We start from the raw sequence: 21,852 nt of genomic DNA, 5'->3' as shown, positions 1-21,852 counted from the left end.
CAGGATGCGACTTCAGCTGTGCTCTCAAACAAGAGATCGCTTCTTATTTCGTTGGCCAAACGAAGAGAGGAAGGGATTTTTTCAGGCAGGACCCTACAAGCAGCTGTCTGCAAGCATCAACAGCTGGAAGCCGAAGCACGTTATCTTAAAAATAGAGAGGGCAGCAGAAGATCAACACAGGAAGATCAGGACAAGGTGATAGACAAGAGCAAATAAATACATTCAAATGCAGTAAATTTCTGTAGTTTTTAGGGTTTGGGCTTTAGGAAGCCATCAGCGTGACTAACATATTTAGGAAGTCCAGAAATGAAATCTTGTGTTGTTTTTGGCTTAATGCAGGAAATCAGCTTTAATGACAACCTACAGTTAGCTCTGTAGTAATTTTCTTTCTGCTTCATTGACATACATGACAAGACTTTATTAGCAGGGCTAAAATTAAAAACAAAACATTTTTCCCAGCTGCAAAGAATGCTTAAGCATTCATTGACACCTCATGAAAAGAGACCAAAAAAAAAGAAAAAAAATATTTCAAAGCAATTCCATCACCTTTTTGTATTTCAGCTTTTCACAGTACTTTACATCAGAAATTTTGTACTTTGTACACCCATGACCACAGATTTTTCATCATCAAGATTAATGGCTGTGAAAAGTGACTGTCATAAAGGGCAGTATGTATTGTTATATCACAAATAAAATTATTACTTCTAACTGAAAGCCAGCAAGAACGCACTCAAAAGCAATACCATCGGGCAACAGGGATTCTGACTTTGCTGAACATTTTTAGGATTTCACACAATCCACTCACTAGCATTAGAAGAAGTGTCTGAATAGATTAAAGATCTTTATAGGGCTGGAAGTGATTTTGATATAAACTGCTTTCCCCATATTTGTCATGTAAACACCAGACAATTTATGTTTCTGTATGGGGAGCGGGGGAAACTCCAGATACCATTACTACCATAATTTAAGTTTGAAGAATTTGAAGTCCTGTCCACTCCCCCAGTCCGAAACAAGAGTTTGTGCAGTATCGCCCCAATGACTTTCTCCCTCATTCCATCCCAATCCAGATTGTTATTGCACATTTTGTTTTCCTCATTTTATCGGTTTTTCAGGAGCTTTGGTGCTACTGTGAGATTGCCCAGGCTCCCTCGGAGAAGCCAAAGGCAATTTGGGATCCCCAACACTGGACACAAGAACTCCCTATAGGACTCACCTAAACCATACGCAGCACTGCGATGCCTCCGAAGGGTTGGGACCCCACTGAACAGCCCCCCACAAAACCTCCTGCCCCACTGAGTTTTCCATTGCCCTAGATGGACACAAAGCGTGGTTTAGGGAACGTTGTTTGCAGAAAGATTTTAAAAAACAAAATAAGCTTAAGGGATGCCTGGCAGGCTAAAACCTTTGCTAGCTGCAGTTGTCCCCTTTAAAAATTGTGGGAGGATTATTGGCTATCAAACAGCTAAGTAGTCCAGAGGGCCTAAAACCATTTTACTTTTTAAGGGCTACTATTTAACGGAGAAAAGACATGGTGCAATCTGAGATGATCTCTCCTGAATTTGATTTTTTTTTTTTTTTGAAGGCTTACATCACAAGAGTTTAACACTTGAAGAATATAATTAAAAAATAGTTCTCCCAAGCAAATCCTACTTGAGCCATGCCTCAACATCCCTCAACAGTCTTCCAGACAAGATTAGCACCCTCGTACTCTTACCAGGAGAGCTTCTTTGCACACTAAAAAAAGGGGTCTAGAAGCACCGTTCACAACCAAAGCCGGGCAAATGGTACCAGTAATTAGGTTATGGCAAAAAGACCAATTTACAATTGGTACAATTTGGGGAAAAAAGCTGTCTTGCTTATTTAGAAAGAGTCTCGCTTCTAGCAGAGATCTTCTCCTTGTTAAATCCTGTGCAGTAACAGCCTACCTTCTTCTCTCCCAAGTACCTGCCTTTTTTCTAACGGTTTTGAATGTTTAAAAAAAAAAAAAAAAAAGACAGCAAATTACAGCATCTAGCAAGTAATGTGGTTGGAGGTTTTATTGACACTTGTTTAGCATGACCAGGACTGCTCTTACAGCTTTACCACTTGTGAATAACGGACACATTTAAAAAATAAAGTCAATAAAACATGTATATTACATAAATATGAGAAGTATATTCAGAACCCAGATCTTTTTTAGGGTGTTCCTCCCCACCACCTTAATTAGTGTTAAGAGTTGGCAAGAACTCGTTAAGCAGCAAGGGCAGCACCAGATAATTTATTGCCACGTTAGATATCTCGGAACAACAAACAAGATGAAAGAGACACCGCTACAAGGAACTGTGCTCACACCTCTGCAAGAGTTGCACATGGATAATTTCAAATTATCAAACCTGAAGCAAAGTATGGGTTGGGTTTTTTTATTTTGTTTTGGTTTAGAAATTTAAAGCAGGAGTGATGTTTGAAAACATTCAGAGATTTGGGGAAAAAATGCAAAACCTGTAACAGATTTTGCTTGAGCCCTTCTCTCTGTCATTAGACAACCTCTGCTTTAGAAACAGAAAGGAAGAGGAGTAGAGAAAGGAATAAGAAATAACAATTATGGAAAGGAAACTTGTTTTTGCTAAGTCACCAGCATCCTGTTGGGGAGGGAAGTTATCCAAGCAAGTGATCCTGCAGCACAGCAAACCCTCACAGAACTTCCCAATCCAACTTCACCGGGAACGCTCACGTAAGAACTTCCCAAAGCCCTGTGACGGTGAGGTAGAACATCCCAGTTTACTGGAAGTCAGCGAAGGCAGAGGCCTTGACATGGTCACTGTCTTCATCTGGGTTCAGGAAGCTTACCATGAAGGTACGGCTCACGGTACGATCTAGAAATAAGAACGCTTTACTGTCTGTGTAATGAGTTACTAGACTTTGAGGGGAAAATAGGATGAAGCAATTAAAAATCAGGGATCACCGTAAATGCCATGGCTCAAGGCTGCAATACTCCTCTGTACTTTGTGTAGCTGAAACTCTTAGTACTGGTTTGTTTGTTTTTTTCTCAACAATTCTTTCTGATTAAAAACATGTCAGTCAAATAAAGCAAGTATTGCCACTGCCAGGCAGAAACATATCTCCAGAGCTGACCTCAAGAATGTTCCTGACACACACAGCTTCAATCACGACTTAAAGAACCACCAACTCCAAACATTTAACGTAAAACCAGCAAGAATTTTCTAGATGCACTAGGAATAGGAGTTGCTACAAGAGTCCCGGAAGAGCTTCGGCTGATAAATCATTTATATTGCTTGAATACCAAATCTGGCAATTAGGGGAAGAAAGAAGACGGAAGCGTTAGCGTACGCATGAAATTCAGTATAGCAGAGTTCCAGGTAAGGATGGGGCATTTTTCAAATCCCCCAAAAAACCCCAAACGGGAGCAGAGAGACTCTCGCGGCACCTGCTTTCACCACTGTGGGAAAGAGCCGATCACCACGTCCGTGCTCGCGCCAGGAGAACACGAAGGAGCTCAAGCTGGCACTTTTCGGAAGACGCTGCTGCTCGGCGTTGCAGCTATTTATAGCAAGCACGGTTCAAGGTGCATGCCGCTGCAGACAAGCGAACGGCTTGTTTTCGCGGTAATTGATCTATACGGCGCGGATTATATAAACAGTTGTTGCTCATTTCCACTCCAGCAGCATCTCCCATGATAAAAATGTGCTTGTCAATACGGCAGCTGCTATCAAACAGCAGAACTGTTAGCAGCTGCAAGGTCTGTAACTGGTAACTCTAGGTGAGTTTTGTAAAGATGTTCAGAAAATACAGCTGCGCAGCCTGCGCGTGCAGCTGTACGCGGGCACAGAAGAGAGCAGTGATCTCTTTCCACCCTATTCTTCTGTGGTTTAAAAAAAACATAAAGACAATTTTCTCAGTTTTACTTGCTATAAATCCCTGTTTAAGCATATCTGCACTAGTCTTTTTGAATATTGTGATAGTAAACTTGGTATCCAGATTCTGATTTCAGAAAAGATAGTGTAATTTCTTTTAAAAGCTATTACTTCTACTTCAATAGGTTATTATTTGCTGTAAATTTATCCTTACCTTTCTGCATCTCTGCATAGAAGACACAGCTATATTGTGCTCTGGAAGCAAACGCAGCGTGTCCGAAGCTGACCACCTCTCTCTTTTCAGCGTTGTAGGACTGTAACATATCGCTCCGTGGGGTTGCGAACCAGCCTGCCTGAAACAGTCTCGTGCGGGACCAACCCACCAATGTCGAGGGAAGCGTTTCACTTCTTAAGATTGTGGAAAATCCACGCCGGCAGCAAGAAGACAAACCACCACGTGCGAGACAGCCTGCTTCAGGGGAGCGCGGCTGCTCAGGCTCAGAGCACCAGAAATAGCTGGTGACCGGGCAGAGATCAATGGGTGAGGTGGTCAAAGGTATGTGATAAACAGCTCGCTACAGCAATAGCTCATGTTTAGTGCCGAAACACACATGCATAGACCGGAGCTAAACCTGCCTTTGCAATTAACACCAGTCTCCCCAAAAAATGACATGCAGACAACCTCCCTTTCTTCCCCGGCCCCTCAGAGGAGAAAAAGAAAAAGAATTCTTGCACCTATTTATCACACCAAGCTCGACACAGAGCCGGCAGCTGCCGTTACCACCATCCTCACACGAGGAGCAGGGCACAGGGCTGGAGGCACATCTCCTGCAGGAACAGCCTGCCTCTGCTGCTGCTACTCGACAGCTCCTTCCAGCCATGGTATGGGAGCACGTGAAGGCCAGGAAGCTACTACAAACAGGTGGAGAAGAAACAATCAAGCTGTGCAACACACATGCGAGTGCTTTGTGCACACCTCATCGCTCAGGTTAATCAGATTTTTGGAGCTTTGTTGGAGCAGGACCCAAAAGCTGCAGTTTATAGCATGAGGAGCGCTCCATTCACAAACGGTCCTTATCACTTTTCCATTTTAAAATTTAACGGCAGCTTGGAGAAGAGAAATCAAGGCTGTAACCTGGTTAGCGGACATTCAGAGCTTGGGGCCCTGAAACTCACTTTCATCCACAAGTAGAAGCCAGTGGAAGAGAGAGGAAAAGCCAACACCAAACCTTTGTTTTCCTATCAGTGATTTACCCAGTTTAATTTTGCTAGCTGTGCATTGCAAAATCAATGCTTACCTAAAGAGCTGCCTGCCTGTTGAGCAATACGTTCCGTAGCTCTGTTGCAACCCAAGCTGAGAGCACGGGATGATACTCCCAGGAATACCCCGTCCCTCTGGCTCAGCTCGGATAACTCAGCTCTGCTTTTCAGGACTATGGAAGGGCAGTGCAGAATACACCGACCGCAATATCACAAACCGCTGCACAGCGGCGTTCGGCTCTGCTTTTAACAACTCCTTTCTCTACTTTTATGGACTGGCTTCACGGTCCTTAGCCGTGAGTATTCGTTTTGTGGTAAGCACATACATCACGCCCGCCCCTGGCAACAAGTCTGTGGCCTTTGCATTGCTCCGCAGAGGAAAGAGATGAGAAGCCCATGGACCTCACTGCTCAGGAATGACACTGCAGAGACATACAGTTAAATCTCCTTTCTTTGCCGTGTCTTGAGACTGGAGGTCCGTCTCATAGAGTTAAATCGAATCCTGGCTCTATCCTGAGACAGCACTGCTGATGGAGACATTTATTGCGTAGAGCTTTTAAGGGATTCATACAAAAACAGTGGCAAACAGCCAAATGCAAAGGTTAATACTGGGTGTTGCTAGAGAAAACTCACCTCTTCAAGTCGAGGCAGCAGCGTACTACATAAGCGTAGCAGAGGAAGAATAATGTGGAGGCTCTCTTGCAATGAGTTCAAACGTAAACACCTTCCAACAGGAACTTATTCCAAGATGCGATGTGGAAAGCAGAGCTGACTTGCAAGGCCCTACCCCATGGAGAAGATGACGGGTCAGAGGTTTAACGCCCAAACCCACTGTCAGTAATGCCAGATTTACACTAAAGTGCCTTTGAAGAATGCCGTTTTACAGGGACCATGTGATCGCTTAAACATTCATAGATCTCCCAGAAAAGAGGGAGCCTATTTTTCATCAATTTTAAACAGAATAACTAAACGAAGGGGATTGCATTAGTCAGGAACGTACATTCAGCCCCCTGATGATGTCTTTTGGGGTCCGCAAGGTTCTCATCTGAGCATTTGTTTTAAAACCTAGAGGATCTCAGCTGACCAGCCAGCACTAAATCAGCAGGCCTACTTGAACAGAAATACTTAAATATCCGTTATTACACCCTCCGAGCCTGAAAGCCGCCTTCCTAAAGAGCCATAAACCGTTCGACCTCCAAGCTAATGCAGACTCCACAAACATTTTGCTGCAGCCTCAGCAGGTAAGAAGTCATTCGCCTCTTCACAGCCTGTATCTAAACACGAAGTGCCCATGAGCCTTTTTTTTTTTTTTATCTTCCTTTACATTTAAAAGGAGCAAGCCAAAGCCAGGCCTAGCTGATTGTATGCAGAATATCTGTGTTTAAAGGAGCTATTCTGTTTAACCACTGTTGTCCCTGCACACTCCTCTGGGCTGCCGGCTCCCTCTGGGCAAACAGGGTACGGAGACAAGATGCTTGTTTCTGCACAGGAGATGCATATATGCATGTGTATATACGTGCATGTATTCATGTTCAATATGTATTTTGTATATGTAAGCATATTTAACAGCAGCAGTAATTCCCATTTATCATGATAACCCCATTAGCCACTGATATCGCTTCAATTCAGACAAGACCCTCATATTTGCCAAACAGCTTGCACGGATCCCACCAAATTGTTATATTCCCACATCTTTTTCCCCGGTACCTGCCCCAAAGAGCTGCTGCAGGGAGCTCCCAACCGCTCCAGCCCTGAGCTCGGCAATGGAGAAGACAGCGCTGCATTCACCTGCACTGTGTTCGCGTTTGGAAGGCGCTCTTTGCATCCATCACAGCAAGGTGGTGTTTCCCCCCCTCCTCCCGTAAATGATGAAAGGTTCATTTATTCAGGAACGGACTACAGAGGTTCTCTAGCTTACCTGGGAAAGCTTCCCATTCACCACAGGCGAGTGGAGTTTTCAAGACATGAATGTCTGTTTTATGAACATCTGCACTCTATGAATGCTCAGAGTAAGAAATTTATAAATGCGAGGATTGTGCATACAGGCAATACATTAGATCTCTAACGAAATACACATGAGATGCAAAGCAGTACAAAAGCCTAGACCACCACTGGTTCAAGATCTCCTACCTCATCTTCTAAAATTCACAGGCGAATATCCTTAGCTACTCCCTCCTTATGACATCTGTCCAATATACTTGCTCAACATACATCACAGTCCAAAATCACCCTATTCCAGGTGTGCTGGGGATATCCAAAGCACAGACTATAGCCCCACCTCGTGCAAGCCTGCCCCATGCCGTGCTGAGTAACTAACCACAAGGCACAACAATCCTCCAGTGAAAGATGTGGGGTACGGGAAGCCCCATGTCTTTAGTAGCCATGCGGAATACGTGACCCTAACCCCTTCTTCAGCAAGACAAACATTTAACACTACGCTAATCTGCCTAACGCCCCCAAAACGGTGTACTACTGACTTACGTTACGGTCTTCCTCCAGACACTCATCAGGCAAGATACTGGAAAAGCTGGATTTTGGATGGGAAAGGTGGCAGGAGGGATGAAAGCAAGCCCCCTCACCAGCATGGGTGCCAAGGGACAGCAATTCCTCTGAGCTCCCTCATCTTTCCAGGGAAGATTACAAAGCTTTAGAAACCAGCGGCTGCCTCAGGGTGAGATGTGAAATGATCAGCTTGACTCTGGGGCAATGCTTCGGCTCACAGAGAAAACATCATTTTTAGCAGTGGCAGCAAGACTGCAGGTGAGTGCAGGTTAAAAAATTGCTATTTGGAAAAAAAAAAATCCCCAAACATGTACGTGTTAGCAGCTGAGATAATGGCATTTTACTCAGCAGGTTTCACCCACTATGAAATTTGGGGGAAATATTCCACAAGCACATTACCCAGTGTCTGAAACTAGCACCAAGATTTACTCCTGTAGCAGCAGGCTCCGTTTACAGGCCATTAGTATTCCTTTCCCTCCTGCCAAAGGATAAGAGCCAGATAAAAGCTATGCAAAAGTCAGTGCGATTAATCCGCTAAATCTGCGATTCAGTGCCCATCACGTAGGAGTGAAACAGTTAATTTCACAGCCTCGGAAGACAGCAACAAATTTCATGCCTTCCTGAAGCGAGCAGCCATCAGCTACCTCCTCCCCTGTAGGGCTGAAAAGGCTTACAGCTTTAAACCCACATTTCATTTCAAAACAGACTACCGCAGCACTGTAATAGTATGATAAATCGACAAAGTCTGCAAGTTAATTTGTATCAGCCTTTAATCAAGTTCGTTTCTAGTGGTTTTCCTTTATTATTGTCTCAGCGTCAAAGGCAAATTAAAAGTTATGACAAAGATGCCAAGTGCATCCCCATAACAACGAGCATCTTTGAGATTCACCACCACTGGTATCCATGTGTTTCCATCGCGCCGCTCACAAACACATAAGCAAAGGGAGCATATACAATTCCAAATAATGCCATCACCTTTCAATTACACACACATGAAAGCTTCTCCTGTCCGTGGGATCTTTTCTCTTGTAACTGCTGCCTGTGGACGTGGGTTTTTCTCCTGAGGCTGTCCAGAAGAGGGCAAGAGACTGACAGGCAGAGCTGGAGACCGGCTGCTGCAAAAATTAATGCTCCTCTTAAAGTCTGAGTAGGCAGAACCTGACAGTCCTTAAGTACCATCCGCTGGAGACTCCGGCTTTAAAAAATTGCCTCACTTGGATCAGCAGTTTGAGTTAACAGCTCCCTTCAATAGCAATCCACAAAGCAGTTCCCCCTCGACTTTTTTTTCCTTACTCCAGCTACAATTTTCCCTTGAAGGCCGAGACTTACAAAAGCAGATAGCAAACATACATCCTCATTATTATAGGAGCTGATTCGACATCACTTTAAAGAAATAAAATTTTATGTGTTTCCTTGAATTTTTAACAAATCCTTTATAACTTTAAGTGTTTTATTTTGCAAAAGTTTAGATCTTATATGATAAAAACAGATACTGTGATAGGATAAATCAAAAGGACAGGAAAACCAGCTGGCTCGATCAGAACAAAGGCATCCCCTCAAATTGCACTTTCTTGCCTGTTTTCACCGAAGGTTGTACACTGTTGTGTGCAAAATGCATGGTAAGTCTTGGCTGGTTTGGGAGGGGAAAAATTCACTCTGGACAACAGTACCCTTTTGACAGCTCACCCTGCGTGGATTAATAGTGGGAGATGCGTTAAATCCTTCCCCCTGCAGAAAGGCGATGCCAAAAACCCCCAGAAAATATTAAGACGCTATTGAATTAACATTTCCAGTTAGAAAGAGCGAGGTTTGGGGAAGCTGTGATAAGACAGAGGGGGTTTCTCTCTGCTTTCACACCGACACCCTTGCTCTGCAGCCAGCTCACCTGCTATGGCTGGACAACCCCAAGCCCTGAGAAGCTCTGCAACACGAGGTGGTGCTGGGACTCTCTTTTCTAGGTGGGGAGCAAGGGACTCTTCCTAGACTTGCTCCCTCGGGAATTAGGATTATACCAGCCAGACCCTGGGAAAGCAGCATTGGTGTTCTACAGGCAGGGCAGATAGAGACCTGATGGACAGAGCTGATGTGAGAGCTGCACAGTCACTGGAACTGCGTGATCATGGGCTGGGATGGATGTAACGTAACAAAATCCTTTTACCAAAGGATGAACTTTTTGGAGCTTAAACCACAAGCCTTGCGCTTCTCTGAGCGGGCTTACATGAGAGCCCAACCTATGAGCTGCTGCCTAACGCGGTTACAACAGCAAAAACCTGGAGACTAAGTTCCATTTCTGTCAAGCTTCAACTAACCACTCTATCCCGAGTTTCTACACTAAGAGCACGTTTTACCCTTAGCTTTTCTTTGGACAGGAAACATGGAAGGTATTGATAGGGTTCCTATTTTCTACACCCATTTCAGCCAGATGCCAACCCCATGGGACCCAATATCGCATTCAGTTTGCAACAGCTCTCGCCTACAGATTTGCCAGGGCAGGTACACAAGCTGTGACATTAAGATCAAGCCCTGTACAGGAAAATTTATTGCACTCTCCTTTAAGGAGGATTGTCTGCTGGAACTGGGACGGCTTTTTTCCTCCACCTGCCAAAGGATACAGTACCCCTGCAGTAACCCCTGAAGTCATACATGGAACTATGCTCTCACTCTGCACTGCTGACTGTAAGGAGGTACCAGAGCTTGCAGAGAAGGAGCTAGTAGGGCCAGCCATGAGCTCCCTCCACCCAGGAAGAGACTGAGCACAGGGACCCAGCCTGGGACATGAGGACACCATGTCAGTAGGTCAGCACAGCCCCCAGACCGTGCCTGAAAGCTCCTCATCCCGCAGTGAGTACCACTGCGCCAGCGCAAGCTACATCCCTTGGAGAACTGGTCTGGGAAGTTGAGTTTCAGGTATCACAATACTAGAAGCCTTGGCATCTCTAGAAGTAGCTTAAGCTTTTCCATAAAAGTCAACCTAAGTACAAGACTGGTATAAGGTTCAAAGACATACAAACTCCAAGGTGGACTTTCTTCAACTTGATCAATGCAAATAATTTAAGATGTGCTTTGGTGGTTGGTGGCAGGTGGCTCTGCGTTTTTGTGCAGACACAAACTCCCGTGAGTTTGCTGATCCAACACAGTCCCAATAGGTCCTGCATTCCTCCAGTACATGAACCCATCCAGCATTTTGTTTAACTCATGCTGGTGTTCTCGTTGCTCTATACTTAGCATGATCAAGAAGTCACACCTTTGTGATGCAGCAGCCTCTCTCTCAGCCATACTGCACATTCAACTCAGCACCGCAGGGCAGGTTCTTTCTTACAGCCGTAAGATTTTAGGCATCTTTCAGCCCATATTTAGGGAATTTAGTATGATGTGTTGCAGTTTTAGTGTTTTGTTGATCAGGTAAAGCATTTAAGGGCTTTGAATCCAGTCAGTTTGATTTTTAAGAAGCATTACCTTCACAGCCTCAACACCTCTTCTCTGTGAACTGCTCCTGCGTGTGCATGAATACGTGCAAAAACCCCAAACCAGCAAGTGAAAACAAAACCAGGATCAGAGTTGCACTCCTCTTGTTTCAAACAGCAAAATCTGAATTCCCATAGAAAAGGTTGAATCTTTCAAAAGGTTGTAGATTTTACATCTGCCCAAGTACTTCAAAAGTGAGAAGCGGGGGGGGGGGGGGGGGGGGGGGGGGGGGCGGGGAGAGATATTCAGCTTTTCTTAAAAAGGTTTGCAAAACAAAAACACCAAAGCAAAAACCCTAAACCAAACCAAGAATCCACTCTGCTAAAAGGCCGTGTATTGAGCTCATCAGCAAGATTCTTATAGGATCCCCAGAAGGGAAGATGAGTACACTAGAAATTTAGATTTAAATTGAGATTAAAATACAATTTTTTTAAAAAGGTTTTAAATCTAGAAGGTTTTTTTAAATATCCAGTCATCCCACCTCCATCAGTTCATATGCTCAAGGGTCGACCCATCTCTTTATTCTTTGCCCATCCTTTGGTCAATACTGTTTCAAAAGGTATTGCAGTACCAACACGTTACCTCTCTAATCAAAGAAAGGTAAAGAAACAGCAAATAATGGTTGCATTAAGACGGCATTGTCCGCTTAGTCCGAAGTGCAGGCTGACCTGCTGCAGTGGTACTCTGGGATCTGTCATTTATTTGATCTGAACTGCCTCGTGTGAAGAGGACTGACCTATTGCAGCAGCGCTCTGTCTTCCAGATGATCGTGACGGCACTGGAAAAAGTATTGGGGCTTTACCTCAAGAGCAAAGACATCCCAACGGTATCATCCCCGACCAACGGCAGTACCTCAGTCCGCAGAGGGATCTTTTCCCTGCAAAATGCTTCCCCACACCACAGCAGTTTACAGCCCAAAGTCTGAAAAAACATAAGCCAGCATTAATTTTAATTTGCAGCAGAAGGTCAGGCTGAGCTGCAGCTGCTCTGGATCCTCCTCAGCCAAAACACTAACCTCTCCTGTCTCCCCATCGGTAACCTCCGCTCGTGAGGCAGAGCCCTTCCACTGCAGACCACACTTTCTGCCACAAACACGAATGGTCAGGGAGTGACATCACACCTTCCTGCTTCGTGTAGTTCCCTGATGTAGCAGCAGGAGAAAGCCAGAGGCAAGATCTATACAGATACACAACGGTTACACTGCCAATACACATTGCTACTAACATGACTTAGAAGAAAAGTATTGCTTCTCTGCCCCTTCATTTCAACTGCGTACATGTCCCCAAAAAGTGACTTTTGGGAAATCCCATGCTGGGGGAACCAGATTTTAGAGAGAGTGCTTGCAGAAAACTACTTAGCGATTTCTGCTACTGTTAGAAACAGCGGGATCTGGGGCCAGGGAAACCCTGAGTGTTGCTGTGAGGAGAGGGGAAAGAGGTGCTGAGAAGCTCCAGCAGCTGAACATCCAAGTGATACTTGACAGATCAACAGTTTTGTGTTCAGCGTCCCTATAAAAAGATTTTTAACTTTGCAATAATTAAAGCTAAAAAAAAAAAAAAATCAGCGTGAATTACAGCAACTTCTCTGAATAGAAATGTGAAATGATAAATGGCAGAAATACAGGTGCTACACTCAAAACCGTGCTGATCTGAAACTGCTCACTGCTTTTCATTTGTATTTCACATTTGCGGGACGTATTTCCTGTAATCCCTATTTGTAAAATACCCATTACCTGTCTATTACAGAAGCCAACCAGTAAGGACCCGTATAGGCTTATACCTTACGTTACACCTCTCCAAGTCCAAGTCAAGTTCAGCATTGCTCCACCAAGCCAGCATCCTACCGCCTGGACCTTCATGGCAACATAAATACCTAAAACTCTATACTCCAACACATAAAAAATTCTCTGCCACCACTCCAATATAAAAATGAAGCAGTAGGAGAGAAAGCCAGACTTCAAGAATACTAAGGGCAAAGACACAACTTCAGCAGGTATGTTCCTCGTTTCCCTCACAGTGGACAGAAATATCCCCGTTTCTGCAAATACAGCCTTAGTAAACAGGGTGACAAATCCGTACATAGATAAATGTCACACGCTGACATCAGTGCCAGAACAACCTAATCAAAGTACAGCCTTCATCTATTTTTAAACCCTAGTTTTTTCTTTATTTTTCTTTAAAAAAAAAACACAACAAAAAAAGATATCATTAAAACTCATCTTTTAAAAAAAAAATCCCTTTAAAAAATTCTATATAGCAGTAAAACAGAACTGAAGTATTTATTTCTGCAGACATAAAAGCAAAGCCATGCCCAACCCCGAAACTAGCTGTTCCGTCCGATGCGTCACTGCACTTAGAAAGCAGAAGATAAGGATTTGGGAAAGCATACACATCAGATTGGCACCAGCGTCTGCATTGGAAATTTACCCAGACAGGTTAAAAATAACACCGCGAACGTTCGCAGCCATGCTGAAGGTCGCTTTCAGCAGAGCTGCTGTTTTTATAGTAAGAGCTCCTGGCGACATGTGACTCGCTATTGCTAGTATTTTTGTCCCCAGAAAACACACCGCGCAATCAGGTTCCCTTGGCTGGGAATTAAGGTCATGGAGACTGGTCACAACCAATACGACAGTGCCACAGCAGAGAAATCAAACCCAACACCTACTTGATTGACTTGTTTTCCTTTTTAAAACTAACCCTCCACTGACTTACATTGAAAAAAGTTTGTTCTGTCTACCAGCACGCTCCGGCCAACATTCCCGTTACGCATTTCCATGGTTTTAAGCCCCATTTCCACAGGGTTCTGTTTCAATAACATGAGAGTCAGCGTGGCGCAAGAAGTGTTTACATGGACCAAGCCACAGAGCTTCCCAATCTTCTGGCCTTGCAGAGCCCCAGCATAGAGAGAAGAGCACCATTACCTTCAGAAAGGTGTCTTTGTAAGCGAGCTGGCCGAACATCCACGATAACCCGAGGGGATGTTCTCCATGGTGACCCTGGGGACTCAGGCTGGGCTCCACGGTCTCCACTAGACAGGAAGCGATTCCTACTGGGAATGCCTGATGCTGCCTTCATCTCTGGCTTCTCAAGGACTTCACAGGTGCAAGAGGCCTCGCTGCTTCCTTGCAGTTGTAAAGTTTTCTATAAATGCTTCATGTGGGAGGAAAGAAAGTGTCTTCAATAGTTAAATCTTCACTTTAGGGGAACGGACTCTATCATGAAGCTTCATCCTTACTGGAGACAACAGCAGGAGACAACTGGCCAAAGGACAGGAGAGAAAGGCAGGCCACACAAAGGTACAATACAATCCACACCACAAATTAATATTTCAAGGTTGAATCTAAATACTCAGATCAGAGTCAAGTTACAGGAGGAAACAACCAAATACCTTTTATCAGCCAAGTCTCCGTTCCTATCAGAACTTTTTTTTTTTCTTTTTTTTTTTTAAAGAGCATACAAGGAACACAGATGATTATTTGTGTTTGCATCCCATCCAGCCTCCTTTCCTTAATGTTTGCCACCTTCCCTAGAAGCCATGCTCAGTACAGACTCAACACAGGATAAAGCTTCAGCACGTGTTATCTATAGGGTAGCTGGAACCAAAGTGAAACTACGCCAAGTCCTGAAGTCCTCTCTGTCCTTCTCCCTAGCAGTTCAGGTACAGTGCTCATTACCAAGGTCCGTCACCACTTCACGTGGTAGCGGTCTCATTTTCAAAAGACTGCTCACCCACCCTCCAGCAACTTGCAGAGCGCTAGCTACAAGACCCCCATGCCCCACGACAAAGGCCATCCTGCTACTGGTGTTCCACAAATGCAAGAATCCTGCTATTTTTTTCTAAGGGCGGCTTGCTCACAAATACTAACAACTTCTTCATGCGTGAACTTACATCCCTCACCACTGGAGCTTGCCGAAGTCATTACTTGGTGTTAGCAGAGCTGAGCAGCAACCACATACAACGAACCCAAGTCCCCTTTCCAGCTTGTCCTCGAGATGAGAGGTGGTATTGATGGGATGCTATTCGTAACAGCTACCAGCAAGTGCTCACATTGATCTCTCATCCTCGTTCTTTGCTGGGCTTTAAAGGAAGAAACTTGCTGTTTAAAAGGAACAAGAATCTTTAATTCATTGCCAGCACTCCCTTCAGCTGGAACATACAACTGATTTAAGGGTTTCTTGAAGGTATCTGTACCAAACAGATAAATGAAGATACCAGCTTCATGAAAGATTTCTGACTTATTATTCCTCACAGAGACACAGAAAGTAAAGGTCTGTTCAGCATCTAAGGTATGCTACGCAGCAGCCACCCAGTAAAAAGCTGTCGGTGCAGAAAAGAAAGATTTTTATTCAGTGGAACATGAAAGCTTCATCCGTAACATACTCGCAGCTGTCAGTGAAGCAGCGTGCCGAGGGAAGCCGTAAACCAGCGGTGCCGAACCGACCCGCAGGATGCGGCTGGGATGCCCGACATGGCTCCTGGCATCCTCCTGGTCCCATGGAAAAATTGCGTCTCCAGTCCCTACGGGCTCCTCCAAGCACAAACTCCACCACCGGGGTGCTGCTGGCTTCTGACCTTAACCAGACAGGGCAATACAGAAGGGGAAAAATAAATCTTCAGCAACAAAAAAACCAAGGAGGTTAAAAAACAATAGAGAAGGAAAGAGGAAAATTAAAATCAGCTACCACTCAGTGAGATCATATCTATGCTTCGACTTGTGAAGATGCATACAAAGATAAAGATTGTGTTTATCAATGTCTCTCTCAACCAAGGGGTTGCCTTATTTAATGGAAGACAGCAGAGATAAACCTCTTGGATAAACCAGCAGGGGAAGAATCTATTTCCCCCACAGAAAGAATCAATGATTATCCATCTTCCCTTTTATCCTCCTAGTCACCCAGCGAATTTGAGACAACAAGCTAACCACAGCTCCCATCTGCTCTCCTCCCAGACGTTTCTTCAGCTAAAGAATCCACAGCCGAGTCTGCACCAAACCTGTTTTGATAGGATTTTCTTACAAAACTTAATCAAGCATGATAAGTAAAGCAGCTTCACTATGAATGCTAAATTTAGTGCAAGTCTGCAGCTTGACCGTATAACCTATAGAGCCGGACATACAGAGGTGGTTTCCTGGGACTAAGCGGTTTTGTCCAGCTCATTTTAAAAGGGAAATACGCTAGCTCACAGATCTGGAGTAGCACACAGACCTTAATTACATGAAAGAACACAAGTACAGAATAACAAAGTCTTTAAGCAAGAACCGTGCTGAGAGCTCTGAAGCCCCCTGCAGCACTTTCCCAACCCCCCAGCAAATAAAACCCCGTATTCGGGGCGGGGGGGAAAGGAATACAAAGTACATTTACTGTAATACTCGCAGATGAAAAATTGTAATTGCTCTGCCTTGACATCTGGTTTCTATTTCGCTTCCATTATATCAGATTACATAACAAACAGATGATGCACTACAGCTACAGAGTTCTTCTGCGAGTCTTGTGCGGATTTGGTGTTTACATTCTTCTTCATAAAAATTTAAGCTATGCCACACACACAGGCGTGTTCGAAGCAGACAAAGGCAAAGACGAGCAGTTTTCAAAGGAAAAAATCAGACTGATCTGAGGGCGGGGTGGGGCGGTGGTGTGTGTTTAAATCCATATAGAAAATATTCCATTTCACAATCCAGTTCATAAATTGAATCTGCACATAACAGCGCTTGCAGCTGTGCAGGCAAAGTTTATATGAACAAGCCACAGGGAACACACAAGTTTACACCCGGGTGAAGCAGTTAGGTAAGCAAGTGCCAAATTTAATGATGCAAACACAAATTCCACTCTGCCCTGCCACCTTACTGTTATCTAATGAAACGCAACTCCACATAGGTCCTGTTCCCCCTCCATCTTCTAATTGTGTCTATAAAATGATTTATTTTTTTTTTTTGCAGACAATTGTACTTTTAAGTCACCTCCACCGTCGCAGAGTTTCACAATCTTAAGAGCATATGGCAAACGTGTAACTTTCAAAATCAGACATCTACTCTGCAGACCTTGTCCCTAGACACACATTATAAACTTTCTTCTGAGTCAACAGCACATCCTTCCTCCGCGGCAATTCAGGAAGTCATGCAGTTGTTACAAAGCTGATTGAGCTCAGTACAGGTGATCTTCACACGCTGGCAAGGTTTCAGTCCGACTTTACTATGCAAAACCCGTAGCGTACCTTATCGGAACAGACCACAGATTTCTTCCCACAGTGTGCCTGCATGCGTTTCCTCCCTCTGTGCTGCAAGACGCAACAAAACAGTTGCATCTGAGTATTCTGCATTTCAGAAACAGGACATAACAACACGGTTGTGGAGTTACAGTAACATACAATGCCATCTCTGAAGCTTCTAAACCATGTGCTCCAACATGCAATTTTATCCTCCCTCCCCAAAACACAACACACAGGAACGAACACCCCAAAAGCTGCAAAATTATGCAGCTTGTGACAGTCCTCTGCTTCTCTCTACGGGATGCTCAAGTTTTACATGGAACAATTCTGCATCATTTACAAATCCCATATTCACAGAAAATCGCATCCACAAAATACTTTCCACAGTTAGAACAGGCAGCAAGCGACCCCAAACTGCAAGTTACCCCCAAGCTTCCCAGGGCACATTTAATTTGCCAGCCTGGCCTTCTTTACCTGCACCTGGCGAAACCACGCAGGTGCTCAGGCACCACAATGGCAAGAATTATATATTCATCTAATATAATATATTACTCTACACTCATCTTGGGTTCTGTTTTGTTTCTTAGCAGTCCTAAACATCTACTGCTCGCTATCAGGCAGGACACTGGATTAGATATGCCTTCAGCCTGCTCAAGTACAACACTCTCTATAATTAATTGGATTATACCTTCAGTAAAGGCCAATTCCAACAGGCACTTTCCCATTTTCACACGCAGCAACCTCATCACTGCAAGTTATTTTTAAAAGAAGCAAACATGGGACCTACTCTGCACGAGAAGAATAAACGAGGTGGAGCAACAATGGCTACAACTTGAGGGTGTAAATTTTGTCCTGGAAGGGGATCAACAGGTCTTAGATGGAGAAAAGGAGACCTAGCGCACAGCACGGGCTGCATAAATCCAGACACATGCTCCTATCATGCAGCCGTTAACTGTGCATCATGCACAACCACATATAAGAACTAATTACCATTTTTCTCTGCACAAGCCCACTCACAGGAAATTTTGCAGGATGCATATCCCTTTGATACCTAAAGATTTCAGTGAATAATGTTACAAGCAACTCCTCCTTCACACATCCTACTAAAAGGGGTTCAAGCAAATGCAATCTAACATTGCTTTTAGTAGAAGTGGAACAAATCTCATTTCTAATCATTAGAACTGACAAAAACTTTCTAAAAAGATTTTCTGTCCTCTGTCTCTACCAAAGCAGCTTGAAGGCCCCAAGAGCTGACGGGCAGCCCCGACATCTGAACCAAATCAACAAGAACGGGTACAAGATCCCCGTGCTTTGTTTGGGAAACGCCTGCCAAGGCTCCCTGCGGACAGGACCTCTCCAAGTAGGAGGTTAGTGACATTTAAGTTGGAGCCAAATATGAAAATAATAAAAGCACTGATGGATATCGCCTTAATGCTTTCCGATTTCCAAAGGCCAGTTATTGGCTTTTCTCCCCACCTTATTCTTACATAAATCTGCACACATTTACATTCTGTGGTGTGTAGGTGATATCAGAAATGTTGAAGGTATTAGTCATGGGTAGACAAGTGGAAAACTACTCCAAAATCCCTTAGTTTTCAAGAAGCCTATCCCTCAGGTACTACAAGTATCTGCTGCCAGCTCTGGCAAACACAAAAGCAAAAAGGATATTTTGCTGGTGAAAGAGAATCACTTCTGGCCATGTCTTAACAAGTTTATCATTAAGCAGTAAGCAAGCAATTAATAGTATTAATCTTAGAACACAAAGACAGTACTAGGTGTACTCAAATTCCTACCATGAGGTGCTTTTTCCCTCTGAACATTTCTGCACTGGACTAGGTTCTTAGCAAGCCCAGGAAGCAGCGGCATAAGGCAAGAGAGAATGGAAAAGGAAAAAAAAAAAAAAAAGCGGGGGGGGGGGGGAAAAAAGCAATGCCACCTCCCATTACAAAATGCCAAACACTAAGATATTTAAGGTCTCCTAAGGAAGTCCCATGAAAACAAAGCACAGATGCACCAGCTCAGAGGAAAAGAGCGAGGAGCAGGGGCAGAGCTGCTCCAGCCAACAGCCCCGGTGCTGTTCAGGTGAGACCGCGAGGGACGGCAGTTCCTTACTCCAGCACGTAGCCTATACCTACCGCCACTTTGCTGCTCTTCTTGAAGCATCAAAATTAATGTGCTTATTCTTCCATTTCACCTTCAAAAAAAAAATCTTTAGATGTCCATCTATTAAAACACAGCAGGATTGCATTACATGCCTAAAACAATTTAGCTGCAAGAGCTTTTTTACAAATCTAAGAAATCCTAGCAGTTAGGAATAGCCTGCTTTTTTGGTAGTTTGGCAAGGCAAAATTTGCAATTGGGGTAAAATCCTGTCACTGGACTGGGAAAAAGTTAACGAGCAGCTCCCAACACCCTGTGTCAGCAAGGAAAGTTGCATTGACACCAGCCACTGTTTCGACTGCAAAACCCACGATGGGTCCAGCGTGAAACATTCACTCTAAAGACAAAAACACGCAAAGCGCTCCTGGGGGAAGCCCTCACGTTGGCAAGAGGGCAACCACCCACTCGCAAAAGGGGCAAAAGCATTTCAGCGTGGATAAACTAACACCTAATTTCGCTCACTCCAGTTATCCCCCCTCCAGTTTGCTTGCACTACCTTAACTTACTCCCAGGAAGAGACCGTGTGTACATCCTCTCCCAGCCCATACTGAGGAGATGTTTATAGCTGGTGAGAAGTTCAAAGCATTGGATTGTTCTTGGAATGCCTCCTCCTGCTGATGGGAGGGGGAGGGGGAAGAGACAGCAAAGGGGTCCACTCCAAAAAAAATCTGCAAACAGTCCTGGTCATAAGTCCTCGAGCATGCCAAGAGCAGAACTCTGCAGGGAGGGCGAAGGATGTGGAGAGAGTCTTAATTTTACACTTCTCGACGTTTTTATTTAAAGCAGCACGTGACTGTGTGAGAAAAGGGGCTACATGGCTCCGAGTTTCTCGTAGGCCAAGATGAAAAAGCTGTTTCTTCAGCACCAAAATCTTAAGTGCTTATTCATTCCTGCTTGTCATCTGTAAGCAAACTACTCCTCCATTCATTACAGACTGGCAGAATGCAAAGGCGTAGCGCAGAAGCCTTCGCTTTTACTATTATAACTGATGCTATTTTTACCTTTAAGCCTCCGGTATCATAAATCACATATCCTTCACACGCATCACCCCCAGCTCCCTCCACTCAGCTATTGTATCTTCCAGAGCTGTAGGTGTTTTCCTCCCGTAGCTTTTACCTGCAGTCGGGAGCGAGTTGTGACATCTGGCTGCTCCGCTACCGTGCGGCAGCGTTGCAAAGAGTTGCGTGTGTAAGACTGCGTACAACTGCTTAGTTATAAGACAGCCCAATTAATAAAAGGGCTGCACGCCGCCAGCAAACCACGGCTGACAACACAGCTGTCGCGACGACGGTCCAATGTGTGCTTAACCCCCCCCTCCGAGCTTCCAACGTTAACGTCACCTTTCAACACAGAAGAACAAACTGCCACGGCCGTTCACCATCAGACAATGCCAGACATCCGAAGCCTCGGCACACATTGCATTTTTCTGCCCTCTCATCTGTTTCCACCAGCAGTAAGTTTTCACTTCTGCTCAAATGCCAGACAAAACATCTTTAAGCTGCCAGCATGCTTCTCTGCTGGCACAGCCAAGGGCACTCTGCAAAGGTCAGTGGTTTGAAGAATCTGCGCAACGTATCAGAAAGCCGTACGAGCATGTGATGCTTGGAATGAGAGATTGATCCATAATTAGACGTTTCAGTGTTTGTTATCCTGGAAAGAGGTCCACAGCGGCATTTCAGGAGTCCAAGACCGGGGTGGGGGGAAAAAAAAAGAAAACACCCACACAGTGAAATTTATTTTCTTGGCATCTAAAAAAAAAAAAAAGGGCTCGAGCTGAAAATAAAATTTGGAGACCAGTGCATGCAGCCCAGCATTCGCTAGCAGAGGCAGGGCTGCCTGCTTCAGTCACGTTTAACAGCCTTACAGATCAAATACCTCTGACTGCATCCAGCACGTGAATCTGGTTATGTGGAAGCTCCAAGTCAGAAATTTTCTAATTAAAGGAATCAGCGGACGATCAGTGAAAGTGTCCGGCAAACTCTGCTAGTCTTAATTTGGGAAGAGGAGGGAAGAGAAATACCCCAGTCTGAGTTTTCCTCCCCATGTCTTCCCTGTGCACAAAGGTATCCTCTGCACAGCTTAGTCAGCAAAATTAGTAACTTGGAAGTGGCGAGGCGGTAATAAAGGGGATCTAAGCCGATAACTCATTTAATATATTCTTTGTATTGGTAAATTTTAACAAACCAGGATGTTATTAACAACTTGCAAATGTGACAAAAACAGTCAGGCTCACACACAGGATGAAAATGCAGTCTTGCGGGGAAAACAGAAGAAAAAAAAAAAAAAAAGAGTGAATACCAAGCACTCTGCCTCTTTCAAAATAAGAGCCAGTTACAATCTCACTGACAACAGTTTCTAAACACTTCTTACTTCTTTTTAGTGCAAAATAATTCCAATTTAAGATATTGTG

At 44.3% G+C, this 21,852-nt stretch overlaps 1 protein-coding gene and 1 long non-coding RNA gene across 23 annotated transcripts in view; one reads left to right on the top strand and one right to left on the bottom strand.

Moving 5' to 3' along the window:
• HDAC4 (histone deacetylase 4) overlaps positions 1-21,852 on the bottom strand; it is a 248,648-nt gene that overhangs the window by 184,141 nt on the left and 42,655 nt on the right. For 8 of the 22 annotated variants that reach the window (XM_075755868.1, XM_075755850.1, XM_075755848.1 and 5 more), the window contains exon 1: positions 4,066-4,196. The exons of 13 other annotated variants lie outside the window; for them this stretch is intronic. In XM_075755868.1, the coding sequence (XP_075611983.1) occupies positions 4,066-4,174 (109 nt within the window). In that variant the 5' untranslated portion in view covers positions 4,175-4,196. Of the gene's footprint in view, positions 1-4,065; positions 4,197-17,288; positions 17,352-21,852 lie in introns of those variants that run through there. One more of the 22 variants, XM_075755867.1, reaches the window with a different exon arrangement.
• LOC142602302 (uncharacterized) lies at positions 3,181-7,209 on the top strand. The gene is made up of 2 exons (XR_012835961.1): positions 3,181-3,356; positions 4,156-7,209. It is a non-coding gene; the product is annotated as an uncharacterized LOC142602302 (long non-coding RNA).

This window comes from Balearica regulorum, chromosome 6, assembly GCF_011004875.1.
Source record: "Balearica regulorum gibbericeps isolate bBalReg1 chromosome 6, bBalReg1.pri, whole genome shotgun sequence".
NCBI classification, from domain to species: Eukaryota; Metazoa; Chordata; class Aves; order Gruiformes; family Gruidae; genus Balearica; species Balearica regulorum.
Note: the sequence above shows the minus strand (reverse complement) of the source record. Positions and strands in the feature narration are given on the sequence as shown.